This window comes from Acyrthosiphon pisum, chromosome A1 (assembly GCF_005508785.2).
Source record: "Acyrthosiphon pisum isolate AL4f chromosome A1, pea_aphid_22Mar2018_4r6ur, whole genome shotgun sequence".
Classification (NCBI taxonomy): domain Eukaryota; kingdom Metazoa; phylum Arthropoda; class Insecta; order Hemiptera; family Aphididae; genus Acyrthosiphon; species Acyrthosiphon pisum.
The window spans coordinates 49,051,116-49,072,873 of record NC_042494.1 but is presented as its reverse complement, the minus strand read 5'-3'; the positions used below and the strand labels follow the sequence as shown (position 1 = coordinate 49,072,873).

At 28.6% G+C, this 21,758-nt stretch overlaps 2 protein-coding genes across 3 annotated transcripts; one reads left to right on the top strand and one right to left on the bottom strand.

Annotated features, from left to right (window-relative positions):
* The first annotated feature begins 431 nt into the window (after positions 1-431).
* Positions 432-3,688, top strand: LOC100166160 (protein FAM98A). Of its 2 annotated transcripts, XM_003242742.4 has the most exons (3): positions 432-692; positions 1,366-1,552; positions 1,984-3,688. In XM_003242742.4, the coding sequence occupies exon 3, from the start codon at positions 1,991-1,993 to the stop codon at positions 3,542-3,544; it is 1,554 nt and encodes a 517-aa protein (XP_003242790.1). In that variant the 5' UTR covers positions 432-692; positions 1,366-1,552; positions 1,984-1,990; the 3' UTR covers positions 3,545-3,688. The 2 variants fall into 2 exon arrangements, with proteins under 2 accessions (XP_003242790.1, XP_001943023.1); XM_001942988.5 differs by lacking the exon at positions 1,366-1,552 and having other exon boundaries at positions 433-692.
* Positions 3,689-8,313: 4,625 nt separating this feature from the next.
* LOC100168201 (neuroglian-like) lies at positions 8,314-21,213 on the bottom strand. Its single transcript, XM_008182290.2, has 20 exons — positions 20,992-21,213; positions 17,635-17,759; positions 15,041-15,170; positions 14,855-14,970; positions 14,589-14,782; positions 14,381-14,511; positions 14,151-14,312; positions 13,884-14,074; positions 13,522-13,797; positions 13,280-13,457; positions 13,125-13,216; positions 12,775-13,055; positions 12,305-12,673; positions 11,997-12,231; positions 11,817-11,935; positions 11,479-11,665; positions 10,672-10,939; positions 10,428-10,598; positions 10,073-10,245; positions 8,314-8,533 (listed from the first exon to the last, which is right to left on the bottom strand). The coding sequence occupies exons 2-20, from the start codon at positions 17,714-17,716 to the stop codon at positions 8,502-8,504; spliced, it is 3,387 nt and encodes a 1,128-aa protein (XP_008180512.1). The 5' UTR covers positions 17,717-17,759; positions 20,992-21,213; the 3' UTR covers positions 8,314-8,501.
* Positions 21,214-21,758: the final 545 nt, after the last annotated feature.

Sequence of the window (21,758 nt, the reverse complement as noted above, 5' to 3'; positions counted from 1 at the left end):
ACTGCACAGGTTTAAAATTTGAGCAAATAAGTAAGTATTATAATTTTTCAAAAAATATTGTATTAACCCTACCAGGTTTCTTAAATAATATTATACTAATACCAATACTAATTCGCCGGCCGGTCGACCCTAGTGGAAAAATCGACCGGACGGCAAAAGCGCCGGCCGGCAAAATCCGGTCGTCTGTTTGGACCCATAGGGCATTATATATGCGTCCGTCCGGCAGCCGTGCTTTACGGCAACTTGGGACACGTTTTTACCTCCAAGAGGAAATATTTTATTGGCTGGTGAGTGGGAAGTAGTTCGACCTTATCTTCCAAGACCGTAGTTGATATGGCGGTTACCAGGTCTTGGTGATAATAATATATTTCATATTTCCATTTTCCATGACGTAATGTTAACATTTTTTTTACCGTCGGTTTTTGATAGTAAAATAATAAATAACAAATAACAATTAAATATGAAATAATATTGACTATTCTATTATTATAATATTCATTATTCTATTATCTTTACAATCAACTATTGAATTCAGCCGCGGAAGCCTCTTTTCTGATTTTGGATCGATAGTTCAATTACCACTTTCAATAAGCAATAGCTAATTACTATAATAGGTAGTGTTTATTTCAAACCCACGTCTTACGGTAATTAATTATTACTTTGAAATACAAACGTGTTCAGGTTCATAAGGTGTAAGTTATATTAATTGTATTTATTATATTATTCTGCGCTAATATAGTTTTGTCTTACTTGGCTTTTCAAACTATTCACTTTTAATTGTTGTCTTTTTTTTTGTACCTGTTCAATAATTAATTTGTTTTTAAGATTAATTCGACCCCTATACCCGGGGATACCCATTTTACACATAAAATTAATTTTGGCCCACTAAAATCGAATATTTTTTTGTTATTATTTGGATCCCATTAGTTACAGATTATATCGGTGGTGACCAACTACTGCCCGCGATCATTTATTAACCAGCCCGCCAAAGTATTAAATCATAATAGGAAAAATAATGTAATTCACATTTACCTACTAAAAATATGTAACATTGGTATAATTTAATATAAATTATTTCCCATTTCTTATTGTCAATTACATTGTCAATCAGACATGATCATGACATTGTGTTGCAGCCATATTGTAGTACATCATCTAAATATAAATAACATAAATAAAATATATCTACTAACTTAAAAAATAAAAAGTTAAAATTCTTGGCCCTCGGTTAAAAAAAGATTGGTCGCCACTGTATTATATTACTATTAAATATTGCATGTTTTTAACCCGTCGTTTGTGACGCTAATGTTTTCACATCATTAATGACGTGTTAGTGTTTTGCTCACATTTAATTATTGTTTGAAGGTGAAATTAGGAAAAGTGGACTGACTAATCTATAAGTAGACATTACAACGAATCCAAACAGTTTTAAAAACTATTATCACATTACTAGATTGATCAGTATGATGGAAGAAATATTGGTATGTTTTGGCTAAAATAACTGTCCGCCGATCCCTGGGGAGCAAATACTGGTAACTGTCGAGATTTGATGGTAATAAGACGAACAGTTTATATATTTATATATAGATTAGATATTTTCCACATATTTTTTTTCATTCATAACTTGTATGAGCATACTAAAAATATTGATATAAACAAAATAATTTGAAGCCAATGGTACCCAAAATAACAGTTCTGTGAGCAAAATGCTCATAGCGACACCAACGACAGGTTAAATTTTTATACTCAACGTATTATAACATGTTTCACGCAAAAAGTGAGTAAAGGTTAACACATAAAAAGATTTACCTAGAGTACTGCCTGGCTATTAGCTAACAACTTTTGCCTTAATCCTTGTCTGTTTAACAAAGTTGATATTATAGTTAACTTTGATTTTATTAGCAATTACAGTTGCTATAAATTGGTATAGAGTATAGATCTTACTATACCTATATTGTGTATTAATATGTTTCTTCTTTTTAGGTAAATAATGGAATCATTAATTTTGGAAGATTTAAGAAGTTTAGGAAAATCCATTTCTGTTAAAGAATTTAGAAAATCAATTAATGGTGGACCAAAATCCATCAAGTATACTCAATTAGTTGAATGGATAACCAAAGAAATTCAGATACTATTGGGACTTGAAGAACATGTAAATTCTATTAGCTCCGAAGCAGATTCTAGTTCATTCTTATTGGAAGTTAGTAGTTTCTTAAAAGAATCTGGTTGTTCTTATAACACTCTTATTGATGGCCACTTTGAAAATCGTTTAAATTCAGATGAAAACAAGTTACTTTTATTAGATTATTTGATTGGTGAATTAAGAGCATCTCGAATAATAAATGCTAGCACTACTAATACCAAATGTAATATGCAAGTGACACTGATTGAGAGCAATACATCTAAATATGTTAAAGAGATTTTAATGACTTTAAAATTTCCTAAGCCACCACAAAATATTAACACTTCTTCTTTATTCAACAAAGTTAATACAAAATTGCAAGATCTTCTAAAAACTGTTCCACCTGCATTAATTGGAAAGTCGTTAGTTTGTAATTCATATACTAGTGAACAATGGAAATACATTAATACAAGTATAGAACTTCTTAATGAAGAATTTAACATACGAAGCAAAATGTTGTTAACGAGACTCGACGTAACAGTACAATCATTTAAATGGCCTGACAGACTAAAAAATAAAAAGCAAAAATTGGAAGAAATTTACCAAACTAAATTAAATCTAATAAACAAATTACCTAATTTTTGTACATCTGATTTTCTGTTGGCTAGAGATGATTTAGCAATTGTTGAAAAAACTTCTAGTATGTTGGCTGTACAAAATACAAATTCATCAGTTAATAAAGTTATGATTGGTCAAGTACCTGATAGAGGTGGAAGACCAAATGAACAACAAGCACCACCTCCTGAGATGCCTAGTTGGCAGCAAAGAACACAATCACAAGGAGGTAGAGGTGGCCAATCAAATAGAGGAAGTCAGTCAAATAGAGGTGTACAGTTTAACAGTAGAGGTCAAGGTGGAAGCCCACAAAATAGAGACAACCAATCATATAGAAACTCTGACATTGGTGGTTTTCAAGGTGGATCTAATGTTTACCAGATGACTGATGGATTTCAATCAATCAGTGTTGGCAATGAAAGCAGAAATTTTCATCAAAATAATAGACGAGGGCGAGTGCAAGGTGGCTGGAACAATAATCAGTCCAGGGACTTCCATGGTAGCAATCATGAAGGGCAGAGTAGAACGTATGATAATTACAATCAAGGTACCTATCAAAACAAAGGATATGATAATAATAGATTCCAAGGTATACCAAATGAAAGACAGCGGAGCCAAGATCCTCAGAATTATTATGGCAATAGCCAAGATCCTCAGAATTATTATGGCAATAGTCAAGATCAGTATGGTGGTAATAATAGAGAGTATACTAGACATGATTCTGCAGATGTAAATAGACGTGGTTACTCCAAAAGAGGTAGAGGTCATAATGGACAAACATATTACAATCAACAGAGAAATAACTAAACTGATTGATTAGGTAACATATTGTAATAATCATAAAGTTACTTTCTTGTTTATAACTGAACTAAACTAAACTATTAATTCAAAGTATATGATTAGGTATATATTCAATATTCTTAAAAATAAATCATATAATCAAAAAATGAATTTCCTTGGATCCTTTTTTTTTATGAATATTTATTATTTAGCTTAACTTTATATTATAATGATTGTATTGTATCATAAATAAAAAAAATTTGAACTTTTAAAGTATCAAGTGTAATATAAAAAAAGAGTTATTTTATTATTATTAATTATCCCGTATTATTGTTATGGATAGGTATTTGAAAATGCACCTAATAATGTAATAAATAATTCTAATTCATATATTGTGGATATTTTTGAACTTGAATATTTATTGTATACAAACATTTTGATCAAAAGTTAAAGTAAGCCTTTGTCTTTGATTTTTGATTTTTACTATTTGTGGAATTTGGCAATATAATTAGTGTTGGCTCAGAGAGTCGTGACATTGTGATATTATATTTATTATTTAAAAATAATGTTTGTATTATAGTTTATACATTTATTACATTTCTAGTATACAACTTTAAATCTCTTAGATAAATACCACAAATGTATAAAATACATTTTTATTTATTATAAATCGTAAATGTATAAAAGAATTATTATTTAATTCCTGTAATTTTTGATATTGAATATTGATGTAAAATTTTCAAAAAGACAATATACGCAATTATATTGTCTTAATTAATTTTTAATCAATGTTTATAGAAGTAAAATCAAAAATATCAAATTTCTATAAGTAGTTCAAAAAAAGTCAAAATATTTAGAAGATTCAGTGGTGTAGAAGGGCGTATATGCGAAAATACCCACTTCTCTGTTTTTCTCTGTGTTTATACGGTATACTTATAGAAGAACACATGAATACATGATACCCGTATGGGATGCAATATATTATTCTATAAACCAATTTCATAAGTAATTTTTAATTAATAAATAAAAATCTTGAACATACCTTACCAATTTGATGGTTTCCATAATCAAAAACTTTGGTTTTATTATATAAATAACATGATTTTACTATAGGTACCTACTCATAGTATTTTAGTATATAATATGACAGTACAAGTGCAGAACACCGTAATTAAACATTTAATATCTATGGGTATAGTGACCATAGGAATCTAGGAAAAAAAAGCCCCATGCCTTACACATTCGATGATTATACCACAGTATAATATAGTATTATAGTATTGCTCTTTATACTGTGATTATATCTTAGAATTTAGATCATATACATACATATGTATCTAAGGATTATACTCTAAAATATTCCAAATGTCCATTATTGTTCTATGAACTACCAGAACTATTATTAATATTATTTATTATTCAGTCATTATGTAACACTGTTTTCAACATAATTCATTATTAGTAAATAAGTATTAAGTAATTATTGTAATTTATAATATAATATGATAATATTATAAAATATTTATGTAGGTAATTGTATACAATATTATTAAACTTTTATAAATCATCACATAAAATGGAAATAAAAAAAAATTATTGATGGTACCTATTCATCAGGTAGGTATTACAAAATTTCTTATAAGTACAGTTAATAAGTTGAGTCAATTTTCTAGTTATACAATAGTATTGATTAATTTATATCACCAATATATTAACACAAGTTTCCTTAATTATTTATACATTTTTAGAACGTATCGATATTATCGTGTGTAAATATTAAAATATATCATATAACTTATAAGTATTATAATTTATAAGTAAAGTTGTCTGAACTGTAATATTTTTGTTAAAGCTATTGACTATTTGACTATAAAGTGTTAAGGTACGGTTTCTTAGACGCGACCGGCCGCAGCGACTGTTCTGCAATGGAACAGCATTAGAGTCGCTGCGACCGGCGGCTGTACTCGTCCATGAGCAGTATGGTGCGGCCGGTCGCCGCGGCCAGGAAACCGTAGGTACCTTTACTTTTAGAATGGAATTCTTATACTATTACTCTGTGTTGTATCGTCGCAGATGGCTCACGGCGTACGATGACGTCATCGTCTGCACATACAGCATTGTTGGAACTATCGATAGGTAATAAATAATAATAATAAAAGTGTGGCTTGCCTGCTACCAGTCGCGCAATACGACTGAGAGTAAGTTACGTCCGCTGCTACTAGTTCCCGGATGGTTGACCACCCAGATCCGAAGTAGTAAAAACCTTCCTACACATACAAGTGTTTGGAACACATCTTACCATACCAACCTTACCAATCACAGTTAATAATCCCCTACTACAGTTAATGGCCATAGTTGCCGGGTTTAAGATCAATAAAAAATAATAATAATAGTGTAGCAAAATAAGTATCTGTTAATAATTTCTTATTGTTGATTTTCATTACCTATTTAGTTTATGTATTGTTCAGTCCTGTAAAGTATTTAAGTAAAAGTATTTGAGTAAAATTATTCAAATACTTTTTTAAGATTGAATAACTTTTTAATACTTTCAGCACAAAGTATTTAGAATGGTATTTTAAATACTTGTTTTTGTATTAAATACTTTTTGGTATTGAATACTTTGGTTTTTTATTTCGAACATTTTATTTTTATTCAAAATAATTGGTTGGAAATATATTATTGTCAACTACAATAATAGAATAATAGTTTTATTTAATATTCTGTATTTCTGTGTTAGCGAAGTCCGAAGGTTTGTGAAAACCAGATTTCTAAAAATAGTTATTGAATAACAATATTCCCTTTAAAGGCTTAAACTATTAATTAATAACCTACTACCTATGTGTTTATATTACGATAATTATTAGAAACCAACTTTAAAAACCAAAAGTATTTGAAAAGTATTCCAATTAATACTTTTTCAAAGTATTTGAGTAGTATTTGAAATACTATACAACTAAAGTATTTGAGTAGTATCTTAAATACTTAAAAAAAAATGTATTTGAGTATTTACTAAAGTAGTTTTTAAAAGTATTCCTTACGGGACTAGTATTGTTGTATTGACAACATGATTATTAAGCTCCAGTGATATTTTTGAAGAAAAAAGTAACTTCTATTGCAATTGAGTTACTTTTTAAACTCAAAAGTAATGTAACTTATTACTTAACCAAATAAAAAAGTAACTTCCAAATAATTTAGTTACAATTTTGATAAGGAATTAGTAATGTAATTTAATTACCAAAAATAAGTAACTTCCCCAACACTATGGACATAGGGGCCCGTCGCGCATTGAAAGGCCCCGAGGCCAGTAAATAAATTGTCGGGTCCATAATTCATGTATTCATCTATAATGATTCAGGTTCATAGATATAGGCCTAAAATCAGACTATCTCTAAATTACTAATAAGTAATAGCATTGATTATGAATACTAATTAGTACTTTCACACTTACTACTTATTGAGTATTCATAATCAACGGTTACCTATATCTATCTCTATAGATGCCCCGACTCTCCTCTTCAGTATCAACTTTAGAGTGTCTCAGCGTTCCTCCGTTTCCATACCCCTCTCACAGTGCCAAATTGTTCCAAAAACTACGCTCGTAAATCGTAATAAACCTATAAATCATACGATTCGCATGGCTATAATGAACAACCTACTTTTCTATCGTAACCATTTTGAGTTACTGTTATATTTTTACTATTTACTATAGTGTACTACATTATGTCTCTATATATAATTGGCATCTGCGCGTAATGTTTTAAACAAATAAATAGGCCTCCCCCCCAAAAAAAATTCGCAATTTCACACATAACCCCGATATTAACTAAGCCCGGCCCTGCACTCATCGATCCGATAAAGTTCACGGGGGTGAGAGGAAACATATACATACTTTATGTCAGTGTTTCTTAACCTTTTTGATATCAGGGAACACCAAATACATATATTGTTTTTATGAGGAACTACTAAAAAAAAAAAAAACAAAATATGTAGGGTAATCGATGATTGCGAAGGACTATTCGATAGATTGAACTTGTGATTGTATCTACCGAAAAGATTGAAGGTGTCAAGGACAGGTAACCAAAATTGCATGCACGATTAAATTTTCAGAAGCGACAGTATGACAACGCCTACTTCCAAGATATAGGCAATTCAACACACAGCCTTTTCTATTACTAGCGTACGATATCGGTAATACTAGTTATTACTTAGTACGGTTAAAAATAAATAAACTGTAATTGACTATTATGTAATATTTTATATTATTTGTGCCTAACATTTTTTTCAACCTTAGATTAGCCATCACTGATCTTTAGTTATTTTTAAATATTTTGATTAAGTGCTTTCGCGGAACAGAGGTTAAGAAACACAGCTTTATACAGTACGACCTATACTATGATTAGTAAATTTTAATTGTATCTATTAATATTTAATTCATATATTAAATAATAATAATCTAATACCCACCTATTGACCAACTCATTTTTAAACAGAATAAAATAAAGAACTATTAAAATTTTAGTAACATATATAAATAGGTATATTATGTATATACATTATACCTATATATAATAGTTAGCTTACCTCAAAGTTACACATCTACAGTATACACGTCATAATAGGTTGTTTTGCTGAAGTTAATGTGGTACTGTCGTACTAATATAATACAAACTGTTAAAATGTAGTTTAAGTTTGTAAAAATTATCTGATGGACACCAGGAAATAATTATAAAAAAATTCACATTGCCAAAAAACAAGAAACAATGTGGATTAAGCTGGTATGTTTAATTTACACCTGGTCATCGCAAAATATATTTATTTTAATTACATAGGTTGGTATATAGTATAGTCTATCAAATATACTTAATCAATGTCAGACAGGTAGTTTATTATGCCACTTGCAATTAAATCACTTAGATGTTCCACGGATTGAAATATATATATTTGTGCTTTTTATAAGTTTCTCCTTGGTTGAATGGTTTTATAACTATACAGTTGTTTCTTCTGCTTCCATGATACCTAGATAAAGTAGTGCAATTATTAGGTGAATAATATTTTAGCTACTTTTAACATTTAAGTACTTAACTGAACCATATCAAACAAACAAAAATTAATAAACAATAAATATACCTAATATATTTAGTAATAATAATATATTTGAAATTTAGAAATTATATGTTTTAGTTATATCATTGATTTTAAAATATAGTTAGGTCCATTTTATACGTTTTATATACGTATATTTTAAAATCAAAGGTTATACAATGTTATCAATCACAAAAAATAGATACAACTATAGGTACAAGTATAGTCTGTGACACGATGCGACTGATCTAGCTATCTATTATAAATAATAGTAGTTATATTTGAAAAACAAGATAATCAAACGATTTAAATGATTTAATGAGGGATTTAATCAATCTCCCGGATTGGTTTTATCATAGGCGTGCGCAGGGGGTATGCAGGGTATGCAGCTGCATACCCTGAAGCTCTTTGAGGGGCAAAAATCGTTTTTAGAAAAAAAATTTTTGTGCGCAAAAAAAATAATTACTAATTATAGTGCAGCCCAGGAGTGTACATATTATTATGTTTAAACTCGAAACTATTTGTGTATTGTGTATATATTTTATCAGAATTTTACATTCTTAAAATAACTTTCAGGGGGTGCCTGTGGTAATCCAGCGCTTAATTTGGGGGGGAGGAAAAAGTACAAAATTGGCTAAACACAGTGTAAACACTGTAAACAATGGGAAACTAAGGCGATTGGGGGGGGGGGGGGGATGTCCCTTTTGCCCCCCCTCCTCCTGGATCCGCCACTGCTTCTGCATACCCTGAACAAGAGGGCTGCGCACGCCTATGGGTTTTATGACAATTTACTTAATACTTCATACAGTATATTATTACTATTGTGTTTTACAACAATTTATACGTCCTCTGTAGTCGGTACATGATTACATCAACATGGTATAATGTTTGCCTCAAAATAATGAAAGTTGCAAAGCTATAATATGAAATTGAGTATCCAGGTCGTCAAAAATCATCGTATAATGACTACAATAATGTTATATCAATTGCTTAATGTCTCGATTTTTGGAAAATTACGATTTTCCCTATATAATTATATTGTATTGAAATGAATATATACAAAAATCCACATTCCATTCGAAGTTCATGAAATCATATGAATTGTGGTTTGCAAACATAACTAGGTCTTTTTCTTACGAAGTCAACAACTCAATTGTCCTTAACTCGGTTGATTTTCACTCAATTTTAATAATTTTTATTTTTTAACTAGTTTAAAAAAATATAATCAAGAATTTAAGAAAACAACTATCTTGGAAATTTGAAAACTTAATTACATAGAAACTTGAATCTTATGCCAATAAATTAAAGTATCCATACAAATTACTGAAAAAAACTGCATTTAAATATATTGATTTGCCATGGAGGTACTATGAAGGTGATAAGGGACTTTTGGGCCACACTGGTTATTTATAAAGAAAAATATATTATGGGACACTTCAAAAGCCTCGTAAAGATAAAGTTATAACAACTTACCAGCTACATAGCTTGATGTTTCAATTTCAACAATATCTGATTCTCTTATGGTATATCCATCCACAACAACTACAATAAATTCATACAATTGTCCTCGTTTCAAACCTTTTACATCAATAAAATTCTTGTCAAGTTCATGTTTAGTTTCTTCGTACAAATAATCGCCTTCAAGCCTATGATATGACTTATTATTTACAATTATTATTCATTAATACGTATAAGGTGAAAAAATTCTTACATTTTCCAAAAATAATATATAAAAAGTGTTTATATTTTTATTGAATTCATTATTTCACATTCACTATTGATAAAACTACCCCGAATATAGGCACTAATTATTAATTTGTATTTTTACCTGTATTTCACATAGAAGTGAGATCCAGGATTTCTATCAAGGCTTGGTTTCCAATAAATACGAACTGTATCAAAAAATTTACTATATGCTTTATGGACATAACTGAACTCAGGCTTATCCAGTTCAGTGTCTACTTGTAAGGGAGATTTGGTTTGTTGTTCAATAAAAAATCTATAGAGAGAAAAAAATGATTAAAATATCTCGAATATAATATTATAAAATATCTACACAAATGTTTACGTACGGTTCACCAACACCAGCTTTTGTAGTTGCTTGGATGTAAATTCGATAATTAGTTGATGGTTTTAATGAAGCTAACTTGGCAGTAGTCTGTTTAGGATTGGTAATAGATGGGAGTTTTGCCCTTTCTCCTACCCCTCGTTGAGTCATTGATTCATAAGAAATCTCGTAACCTGTCAATACTCCATTCGGTTCGTCCGGTGGTTGCCAACTTAACAAAATTGCGGAAGAACCCCATTGATCAGTCTCTACTCCATGAACGGGCCCAGGGACTTAAACAAATAAAATTATGTCCTAATTAGTATAATTACCAATGTGAATTTATAAATCCATCTTGATATAGAGCAGTGTTTCTCAACCTTTTTACTGTGGCAACCCCCTTTTCGAGTTTCAATTTTTAGCGACCTCCCTACATATATTTTTTTTTAAATACTCGCATAGAATATAGATTATTATTAATAATTAATACTATAATTACTGTACATTGTACACAACATAAAATACATATAATATTATAATTATTTTTAATTAAAAAAACGTATACCAAATATTTACAAATATATATAATGCATACAATTTTAATTCATACGCGACCCTAAATAATAAGTTAGTGACCCCCGAGGGGGTCGCGATCCCCAGGTTGAGAAACACTGATAATATAGAGGTACTTATATGAATTATTACATATGGCTTGATACAAGCCAAAGAATAAGTCATAAAAATAAAAATAAAAAATAGCACCAAATAAATATAAAATTAATGACATAAGTAATAAAATAAATTATTGAATTCTATAAAATGAATTAAGTACCTCCTTCGGGTGTATCAAAAGATATTAATTCACTACGTGGTCCATTAAATCGACTGTTGTATGCAAAAATAAGCACAAAATTTTTAGCGTTAGGAAAAAATGTCTTAATTTCAACCGTTGTTCTATCTAAACTAACTTTCTCTTCAATCTTATTATTTTTTCCATCTCTATCAGTCCAAAATTGGATCTATATTAAATATTACATTAATTTAATTTATTTAAATAATTAATTATTAAAATATTATGTACCTACATAATACCATTATTCATTAATGCCTAATAAATAAAAATATTTAAATGGGTAGTTATAAAGAATATAATATATTATATAAATTTACTTTGTAGCCTTTAAATGTTCCTTTTACAGATTCAGGTGAAACTGGTTCCCAACTCAAAATAGCACTTTTACTACCAGTAACATTTATAACAGTTAGATTTTGAGGTGCATCAACTGGAACTGTAAAATAACGATAGTTAAAATAAAAATAATAACAGTTAACTAACATCAAAAAATGTACCATTTTCCTCCGAATATCCAATGACTTCTTTTTGAAGTCCGATAGATTCACCCTTTTCATTAAATGCGACAATTTTTACTTTATAATGTTTGTCTATCGGTTGATTTGGGATACTTAATTTATTTATAGTATAATTTGTTATTTCTTTAAAATTCCATACTTCACCAAGTATATTTTGTTTCCAATAAACTCGATATCTTAAGCCGGGAGCGTTATGACAGATTTTTGGCATTGGCTTAACATTATAAAATTGTATGTTTTAAATTTCATCAAGCAATTTCTTTTTAATTTAATCAGTAGGTACTTACTGTCCAGCTAATAACAAGTTTAGATGGTTCAACACTATAAGCTTCAATATTTTCTGGATTTTTATAAGGTACATCTGGTTGTGTGGTGCAAACACTTGAATGTAAAGATGGGTTCGACTTACCAACGTTGTTCTTTGCAATTACTCGGAATGTAAAATTTGCCCACGGCGTCATTGGTACAATTAACTCGAGATTAGATGCAGGTACATTATCTGATGCAACTAACCAAGTGCCAGGATCAAAACTAGTATTATACTCAACAGTGTAGCGTATGATACGTGCACGATTATCTCCCATTGATTTCCATTTTACAACTGCATTTCTATTATTACAAATGATTTCCAATACTGTTGGTGGATTTGGTTTGTCCTAACAAATGTTGTGTAAAATAAAATATGTATGCATATGAAATAATTAACATCATAAATCATAATGAGCTTAACCATAAGACATAAATAATGTTACTTTACTTGAACAATAAGGGTGGCATTCGCTGAGACTTGGTCCAACTCAGTTTTAGCTAAACATGTGTAAATTCCAGAGTCCAATTCAATAGTCTTAGTTATTGTCATAGAATGATCATTATTTTTAACATAACGAGGTTGTGTATAATAATTTATAGGTTCATTATTAGCTAACCAGACAATCTTAAGATTCAAAGAATGATCCGCAATTGCTGTACATTGAAATGTCACCATTGATCCAGAAACAACCACATTATCTTCAGGTTCAGTGATAATTTTCGTATGTTCTATAGACAAAATGTGGTTATTTTAATTGTGTACATAATACTAAAATATACACACTTTAAATTGTGCACCTTTAACAGTAAGTGTTACTGAGGCATTTGCCGTCCCATAATTATTAGTAGCAATGCAAATATAAATTCCAGCATCAGTAAAACTGATTCCTCTAAAAAAAATAATAAAGATTAAAATCGTGAATTAAAATTCTATATATTTTATAACAACTAACCTTATTTGTAAGTCCCCATTATCTAGTGTTGTATATCGTCCACCAGTAATTTCTATATTATTTTTTGTCCACTTTGTATGTGGTTTAGGTACTCCAGATGATTTACATTTAATTACAGTAGTACTGCCTTCAAAAGTTTTTACATTTTGTGAAAGTTCAACGATTTCAGGAGCTAAAGCTATTATTACACAATAGTTGTTAATATCATAATTCAAAGGTATTAATAATTCATTAAAACAAACCTAATACATTAATATAAACATCTTTATAAACATATCCAATACTGTTGGTAGCATTACAGCCATAATTTCCAGTATCATTCTTAGTCAATGAAGTAATTGTAATACAATTTGAAGTAACAGAGCGTCTTGGATTTGGTGATGCTTCATTTAATGGACGACCGTTATGAATCCATTTGATTGAAGGTTGTGGATTGCCACTTGCTTCACATTTAATAACTGCAGTTTCTCCTTCGCCTCCTTCCACAATTTGTGGAATGATAGTGAAACTCGGGACAGCTATTTATTAAATCGTATTTACTTCAATAATTGTTCATATAATATTATAATAGCTGCTATAAATATCATATTATTGCAGTAGGTACCCATGACGTCAAGCACAATATTATACGATTCGGGCAATCCCACACCATTGCTAACTTCACATGTGTATTTTCCTCTATCTTCAAAATTTACTTTCCTAATAATGAAACTTTTTCCGTAATTTTTTAGGATAATCCGTTCATTGAATTGTATGGCCCTTCCGTCTTTTAACCAAATAGTTTGGGGTAATGGGCTGTGAGTTTTAAATAAAAAAAAATTATATTTGTTGACTAAGTTATTAAAACTAATACAAGTGTAGTATTACATACGATCCACCATAAATACAAAACAATTCAACTGCTTTATTTAATAATGCTACTTCATTCCTTCTATTTACATACTGTCGAACAGGTGGATATTTATTTTGTAATAATGTTCCAGCAGTTTGAATAACATTTATATATACAGGATTACCATATTTAAATTCACTCCTAATAATTACAAATAATTTAAGCTATTATAATATAATATTTTGATTTGAATAGTAAAACATTCATACATTATCAATGATTTAGCATAACAATGATATTCAGAGTTAGCGTCATGTTGCGTTACATACGAAAACCAAAGATTACCCTCTGGGTCTACCGTTATTCTACTACTGTCAACAGCATTCGTGCCATTTTCATTCTAGATTTATATGAAATATAATCATTAATTATGATTAATAAATATAATTGATAAATTATATTGTTGTGAGCATTTACCTTTTTTAGCCAGTTTACAACTGGCTTAGGCCATGCAGTCGGAGGATGACAACTTAGTTTAAATGGCTCGCCTTCTTGAGCATCAATATAGAGGTTTGGTTCATTGCTAAACAAATTTAGTTCAGCTTTCACAACCATCACAGATTTAGAAGTAGCTATACCCCAAGAATTTTCAGCAAAACATTGATATTGTCCTATAAAAATTGTTTTATTAAATGGTAGTTAAATAGTAAGCTTTTTATTATTTTGAAAACAAACATAAGTACCAAGATCTTCATCTCTAGGTTTGATAACTACGAGAGAACCACTGCCAGGCTTTTGAGCTATTCTGTCATCATATGCTTGCCAATCAAAGTTCTTACCATTTTTCATCCATCGATATCTTTAATAAAACCATTTAATTTTTCAAAAACAAATTTCACACAATTTAACTAAATAATAATGTATAATACTTTGGAACTGGCTCTCCTTCTGCTTCGCAATCGATTATAAATGGTTTATCATTAGAATATTGATCAGTAGCTACTTGAAACAGTAGCTCATTAGTAGATGGTTCTTTAATAATATTAGGTGGTGATTGAACTAGAATAAAATTATTTCAAAATCGTATTATTTCACATATTATATCGATGATATTTATTATATACTTCATAATTTAAGTACCTACTACTTAGTATAATATAATATGTCCATTTGACTTTCTGTTCCATTTCATGAAACAGATGAAAATTTTAGTAATTTTATTTAACTATTAGGAATTTAATTTGGTACACACCACATAATAATTACACAATATTGAATATATGGATAACTTTTCATGAACATTTTGTAGTACGAAACCTGTACACCCACATGACGAAACAATGATATAAGTACGCATTACATTCATAAAAAAAGAAACTCATTTAACATTTTAATCAAATCCAATTAATACTATTCGTTAAAAGCAGTTATAGGTACATTCTATGCAATTATTATGTAAAGAAATATAAATTTTAATAAAAAAAATTTCAACAAAGAAATTGCAGAAAATCAAAAATACGTGATTTATCAATGTAAATTATTAAAACTAAAATTATTAAAATTATATATTATTTGTTTTACCATGCAATATTATTGTGGAAACCACTACCTATTGTATTTAAAAACTATATAACTAAATAATTATAGCCTATTGGATTACCTATAGGTAATAGCCAATAGGTTTTGTCGTTAGGTGTTCCCCGGCGCCAGCGCCCAGCGGAGTAAGTATACTAATATAATATTATATATTTTTTCGTTAGAAGGTATGAAAAAAATGTTTAATATTATTAAATATAAATACAATAATCGTTGCCATAATACTGTACTGTAGCGTGTTCAAACAAATAATAAAGTGTCCTATACATAATTTTAATTTTGATGGATTAAAATGTTTATATTATAATTTGTATTATAAATTTAGTTTTAACCTAAAAATTACCTACCTAATATTATTTTATTCGTATTTGTTTTTTCACAATTTTTTTATTAAATATAATTTATTAATGATTTGTACATATTTATAGGTATTCACTTAATAATTTACTAGAATGTATAATTGCCTTTAATAAATAGTTTTTAGTTAAAGTTTAATTGAGCTTAATAGTTTAATAGTTTTTATCATATTGAATTATAATGTTAAATGAGTTATTTTATAAATTTGATAGATACGTACCACGTAACATTGTCTCGTTATGTGGATGTACCCAGTGTTTCAATATTGGAAGGGGAAGGGGGGTAGAGTCCTTCTTTTAAGAAAATATTTTACGCAAATTTTTTTTAAAGTTTTGCATCACCCTTCAATTTTTTTCCCAAATCATACACTGGATATACCGATTACAACTGCAGTGCTCAATGGCGTGATTTCTGCAATTTTAAATATAATTGGATAAAAGTTTTGACCCGCCCATATAACAAAACAAAAATACAGATCGCTTCGCTGGCAAACTAATTTTCACTTAAATTTTTATCTCGATACAATTCCCATCTTTAAATGTGTTTGAGGCAAAAAAAAGCCTAATTTTGAAGCAAAAAATATGTAGGTATAGAGGTTAAATAAGTATGGTACCTACTTATTACTTCAGTGGCGTAATTTTATAATTTTCTTGAGGGTTCAGATAAATTAATTTGTAATATGTAACATGACTCCTAAAATGTAATTGAAAAATCAAAACATTTTAAATAGATACCTTCTATTATAGGAAGTGGCGTGTAACATATACTAGGGTCAAAGTGTTGCTCAGGCAAAATCTTAAATATGGGTGGGTGGGTATTGATAAAAAAAAATATATATAGAATATTTTATTGGTTGGTATAACAATATTATGATAAGTTTAGGTCACCTAAAATTATTTAATCAACAACAATTTGTTTTATGATTATAGACGCCACTGATTATAGAGATATTTTCGAAATTATGGATACATTTTATGAGTGATGTTTTTTTTTAGAACTTTTATATTATCAGCGTAAGACCAGCTAAAAAATCATAAATATTCATTAATATCGTATCAATAGTTTTCCAGGGCTTACATATACCACACGTCCACACAATATCATCTTTCCTCAAAATTAGAAAAATTATAGTTATGTTATTTAACCAACAACCAGCCAAACAATTGGACTGCTTTTACAATCAGACAGGGGCAAATACTCACCTTAATGCCACCCTAAAATTACGCCACACTGATTGTTCCATACCTAGGTAGGTAAGTACTACTAAATTTTCGTATCTGTTTCGTAAAATGAATGAAATTCTTATCCATTTTAAATGGACCAGATCGTCAACTGAATGCAATATACTTATACAATATACAGAATAGTATAGTCACTAATCAGTAATAATAATAAATGATATTAATAAAATGTTGATCTCGTACCAAACAATAAATAAACCATAACTATTAGATACATATTAGTATATTACCTATACTTCTTCTAATGTGTTATGTGTTATAACAATTCTTGTGGCATAAGTCATAGAATAATTGTATTCGTTTTTATATTAATTTATTAATTTACTTACTTATAGCTGATGTAGTTGTAACGAGAAATGATAACAGTAAAGTATTCCACAGCCACAGCGAACAATTAGCAGTTCTATTCATTTCGGTATAGGTACTTAAATTTCAAATATTATATTGAGAAAAGCTAAAAATAGTATAAAAATTGTTTTGATTTATATATTTTTAATACTATAATTATATTGTAATTATGTAATACTATACAATGTTTTAAAAATTAGTCACTAGACAATTATAAATAATTAAATAAATGTTAAGTGAAGAGGTAGGTATTTAATGTTTGTATAATAATTATTGTGTAGTATTTGTTATTTATAAAATAAATTAGTCTTGGCAAATACCAACTATAAACAAAAATGTGGCTGTGACACCCGGACGGACAGACAGACGGACATGCCGAATCTATAAGGGTTCCGTTTTTTGCTACGGAACCCTAAAAAAATATCTATAGAAGTCCTATAGAATATAGAATTAAAATATGAAGTTATCGATTAAGCATATAATGTCTTATTATTGTCAATTGCAAATGGTCAAATATAAATAAAAATGTTTGTCAGATAGGTAAGTTGTAATAAAGAATATAAATATAAAATATACATCCTTCTACCTACATTAGTACATAGAAGCATTAGTATATAGAAGCATTGTAGCAATATAAATGTATTAAAAAAATATGCTTAGAAAATAAGTTAATTTAGGCTGATCAGAATCATTTTTCATGTTATGTCATGATTTATTATTGAATTCAAACTCAACCCATCCATTCCAATGGCCCCTACTCAATAGTCAATTATGTCTCAATGGCGTGGTACACTCAATACCTACTATGCTCCAGTGTGGTTACACCTACTTTTCCACTTTACAACCGTCTAATTTTTCAATAAATTAATACTTAGGTGCCTGCACGTACTTAAAAAAGAATATTTTAATTCGGTTTTATATAGTATATAGGCAAAGGTGGGCATTAACTAGTTAGTTTATTTTCTAATCAACTTATGAACTTAACTAGTTTAATTTACAGTTGAAATAACTTAGCTTTTCTCAGTTGATTTTAAAAAAATCCATCAAGTTAAAAACATTTTGAAATTTTTCGTTTATACGTAAATATTAATATATCAGTAAAAAATAAAAATATTCCAATACAAAAACACAAACATTTATGTTCTTTATCTTGATAACATAATTTTGTGTATATTTATATATTTTATTAAGTTGTAAATTATATACCTATTATGGGAGTTGCAAATTGCAATTATAAATGTTTTTAATTAAATTAATAATTTTAAATTACAAATTGACTATTGTTATATTTTAATGTAATATAACTTATAATATATATGAAGTTCATGTATTCATCTTAACGTATTATGACATTTTATTGCTATACGATATAAAAAAATATATTTGTTAAATAATTAATTTGAGATGAGTATAGTTTAAATTAGTAAATAATAGTAAAGTAAAAGTAAAAGGGTTTACAGTGTACATTATGAAAATAGTTCAATAAAATAGTTTTTATAATTTATAAATTAGAAACTAGAAAAACACATTTACTCTTTATGTAATTTACATACTAATTAAAAAAAATTGATTAACTTTTTTTAAACTGAGTTAAGTTAATATTTTTTTCTATATTAACTTTTAATTTATTGAGTTAAATTTATAATTTGTTAACTGTTAACTTTTAACTTATCGATCTTGTGTCCTCTTAACTTAACTTAATTATTATCATTAACTTGCCCACCTTTGTATATACAGGCATAAAACATAAAATATAAAACATTTTATTCATACCATTTTTAGCGCATACATTTTTTTTCATAGTGGAGGGATTCAGTTCATTTTTCCAACACAATGCCATTGGAGACTTTACTCAGGCATGGATCTAGAGCAAAACCTGCCGGGCCCTTTCTAACATTTAACTCTTATTGTAATGCAGAACTCTTTCCTAATTTAAGTAAGTTAAAAAAAATATATAGGTACGGGCCCCTAATTAGTTTTGCACTCTGGACCAAAAATAGCCAGTCTACCCTTGCTGTGTGCACAGTAAAAAATTGTTGTAAGTATGTAAAGAGTACTTATTTTCATTCGAGCGAGGAGAATCGCCAATAATTACATTTTTGGGCTGTCCATTTTTGATTAAACAGAATTTGTATGATATTCTCATAATTATAAACGAAAATACACCTATTTCAGATAAAAAATTTTTTTTATAACAACAATCACGGACCAAGATATTAAACGATCTACAATCCGTGACAACTCATAGTGGTCAAATCGGCTGCGAATAGAATGGTAAACCACGGTTTAAGATAAACAACCAACCAAAAAAAAAAAAAAAATGATTACAACATTAATAACATAATCAGTCTACTGTCTAGTTGTACCTATTCGAATACTGGTATTTAAATATAGTGTTTAAATACTTTCAAAATACTTTTTCTTCGTATTTTATTCCGGAGTACTAAATACATTTTTTTCCGTCGTATTTAAACGAACAATATTTTTGTTTCGTATATTACAATATTAAAAAGGCAAGAATGTGGGTGTCGTTTTATATACAGTAGGTTTACAAGTGCAGGATCGCTGTAATGGATGGTATTAAAATTGAATTCCGTGATATAATATCAGTATATCATTGTATAGTGTATACGAAAAATGATTCTGAGCGAAGTCGGTCAGTATCAGCCTATGATATATTACTAATTTTAAATTTTAAAATATCTTTTTCAAAATTCACACTTTAAATACTTTCAAAAAAAAATTGTGACTGTTTTTTAATATTTTCAACTGTTATTGTAACAATATATCAAAAGCCTTGTATTAAATTTTCAAGCTTTTTTAACCAACGAAATTTAATTGACATTTATAGAATAAAGGACAAAAAAAATTGGAAACTGGAAATGTCCGTAAACTACACAAACCAAGTAAAAATATTTTTAAAATTTTATCGTGTATAGAAAATGCTTAAGTGCTGTAGCCACCACGATTTATTAGTATTTAGTATTAACAAACTTATACTGTCACCATAACAGTACCTGCACCAAGACAATAGAATATTATCGACACTACTGCACCTTTTTTATTTCTTAATTATCTGCAGAAATGCATGAAACTATATCGTGTTTTTAGGTATATTATAAACTACAGCAATAGTAGCAACCATGCATTAAGCACAATGATATTTTTATTAAAAAATATACATTTATTTTTGAAAATCACGTACAATTTCAAAATTTGACTATGTTGGATATAAATTGAGGAGAGGGGCCCGGACCCCATGGACCCCCCTCACAAATACACCACTGATGCTGTGATGCGAGGTAAAAATAAATATATTAAAAACTTTTTTTTCTTACCGAACAATAAGTTATTATTATGTATTTCCGACGTTCTGCAAAGGCCCGGCAGATAATTGAACTTATGTTATACTTTCAAAAATTCTACATGTAACTATTAGTCGATTATAGATTGGCTGATCGGTATACGTACAAATTCAACCATATTATAATGTATAAGAGTGCGTTTTTATTATTACGCGAGATAACGGAGCGAAAGGAAATCGTGCGCACACATGTCAACCGAACGACAATTAATAAGATATTTCTGAAAAAATGTAGAATTTTTCAGACTGTCATATTATAGTATAATTGATAATAAAATATAGGTAGTATATGTTTTGGTTATTTTCATAATCAGCATTGTTTAATAATTATATGAATTGTGAATTCTTTACTGCGGCGTGACAGTGTTTTGCTTACCTACTGTTGTAGTCTACATAATATTATATATTATGCATTAAAGCATTATTTTCTTATATTTTGTTAAATTATTTGAATTTTGAATGCAAATTGTAATTAGCAATTTGATACACTGTTTACATATTTAATAATAACTATTATAAGTAGGCAATTAGTGGCGTAATTTGAGGAGTGAGAATTTTCTACAATATAATTCTTGATATGACGACACTTTATTTAATTCCTATTTCTAAACAAATGATTGCACTTTAAATGTATGTTAACGTGATTTATTATTTTTAAGGGCATAAGTGCACTCAAATTATTTTAAGTTATAACCTATAAGTATTGCAATATAAACCCGGACACTATTATACGTTATTAAT

Bases quoted from the DNA above. Each gene is read 5' to 3' on its own strand.
- LOC100166160 (XM_003242742.4), top strand. From the start codon at position 1,991: ATGGAATCATTAATTTTGGAAGATTTAAGAAGTTTAGGAAAATCCATT.
- LOC100168201 (XM_008182290.2), bottom strand. From the start codon at position 17,716: ATGAATAGAACTGCTAATTGTTCGCTGTGGCTGTGGAATACTTTACTG. The intron at 15,171-17,634 runs GTAAGTAAATTA...ATTTTATTCTAG, and splicing joins TACAACTACATCAGCTATAA to TTCAATCACCACCTAATATT. The intron at 11,936-11,996 runs GTACATTTTTTG...GTTATTTTACAG, and splicing joins TGGATATTCGGAGGAAAATG to TTCCAGTTGATGCACCTCAA.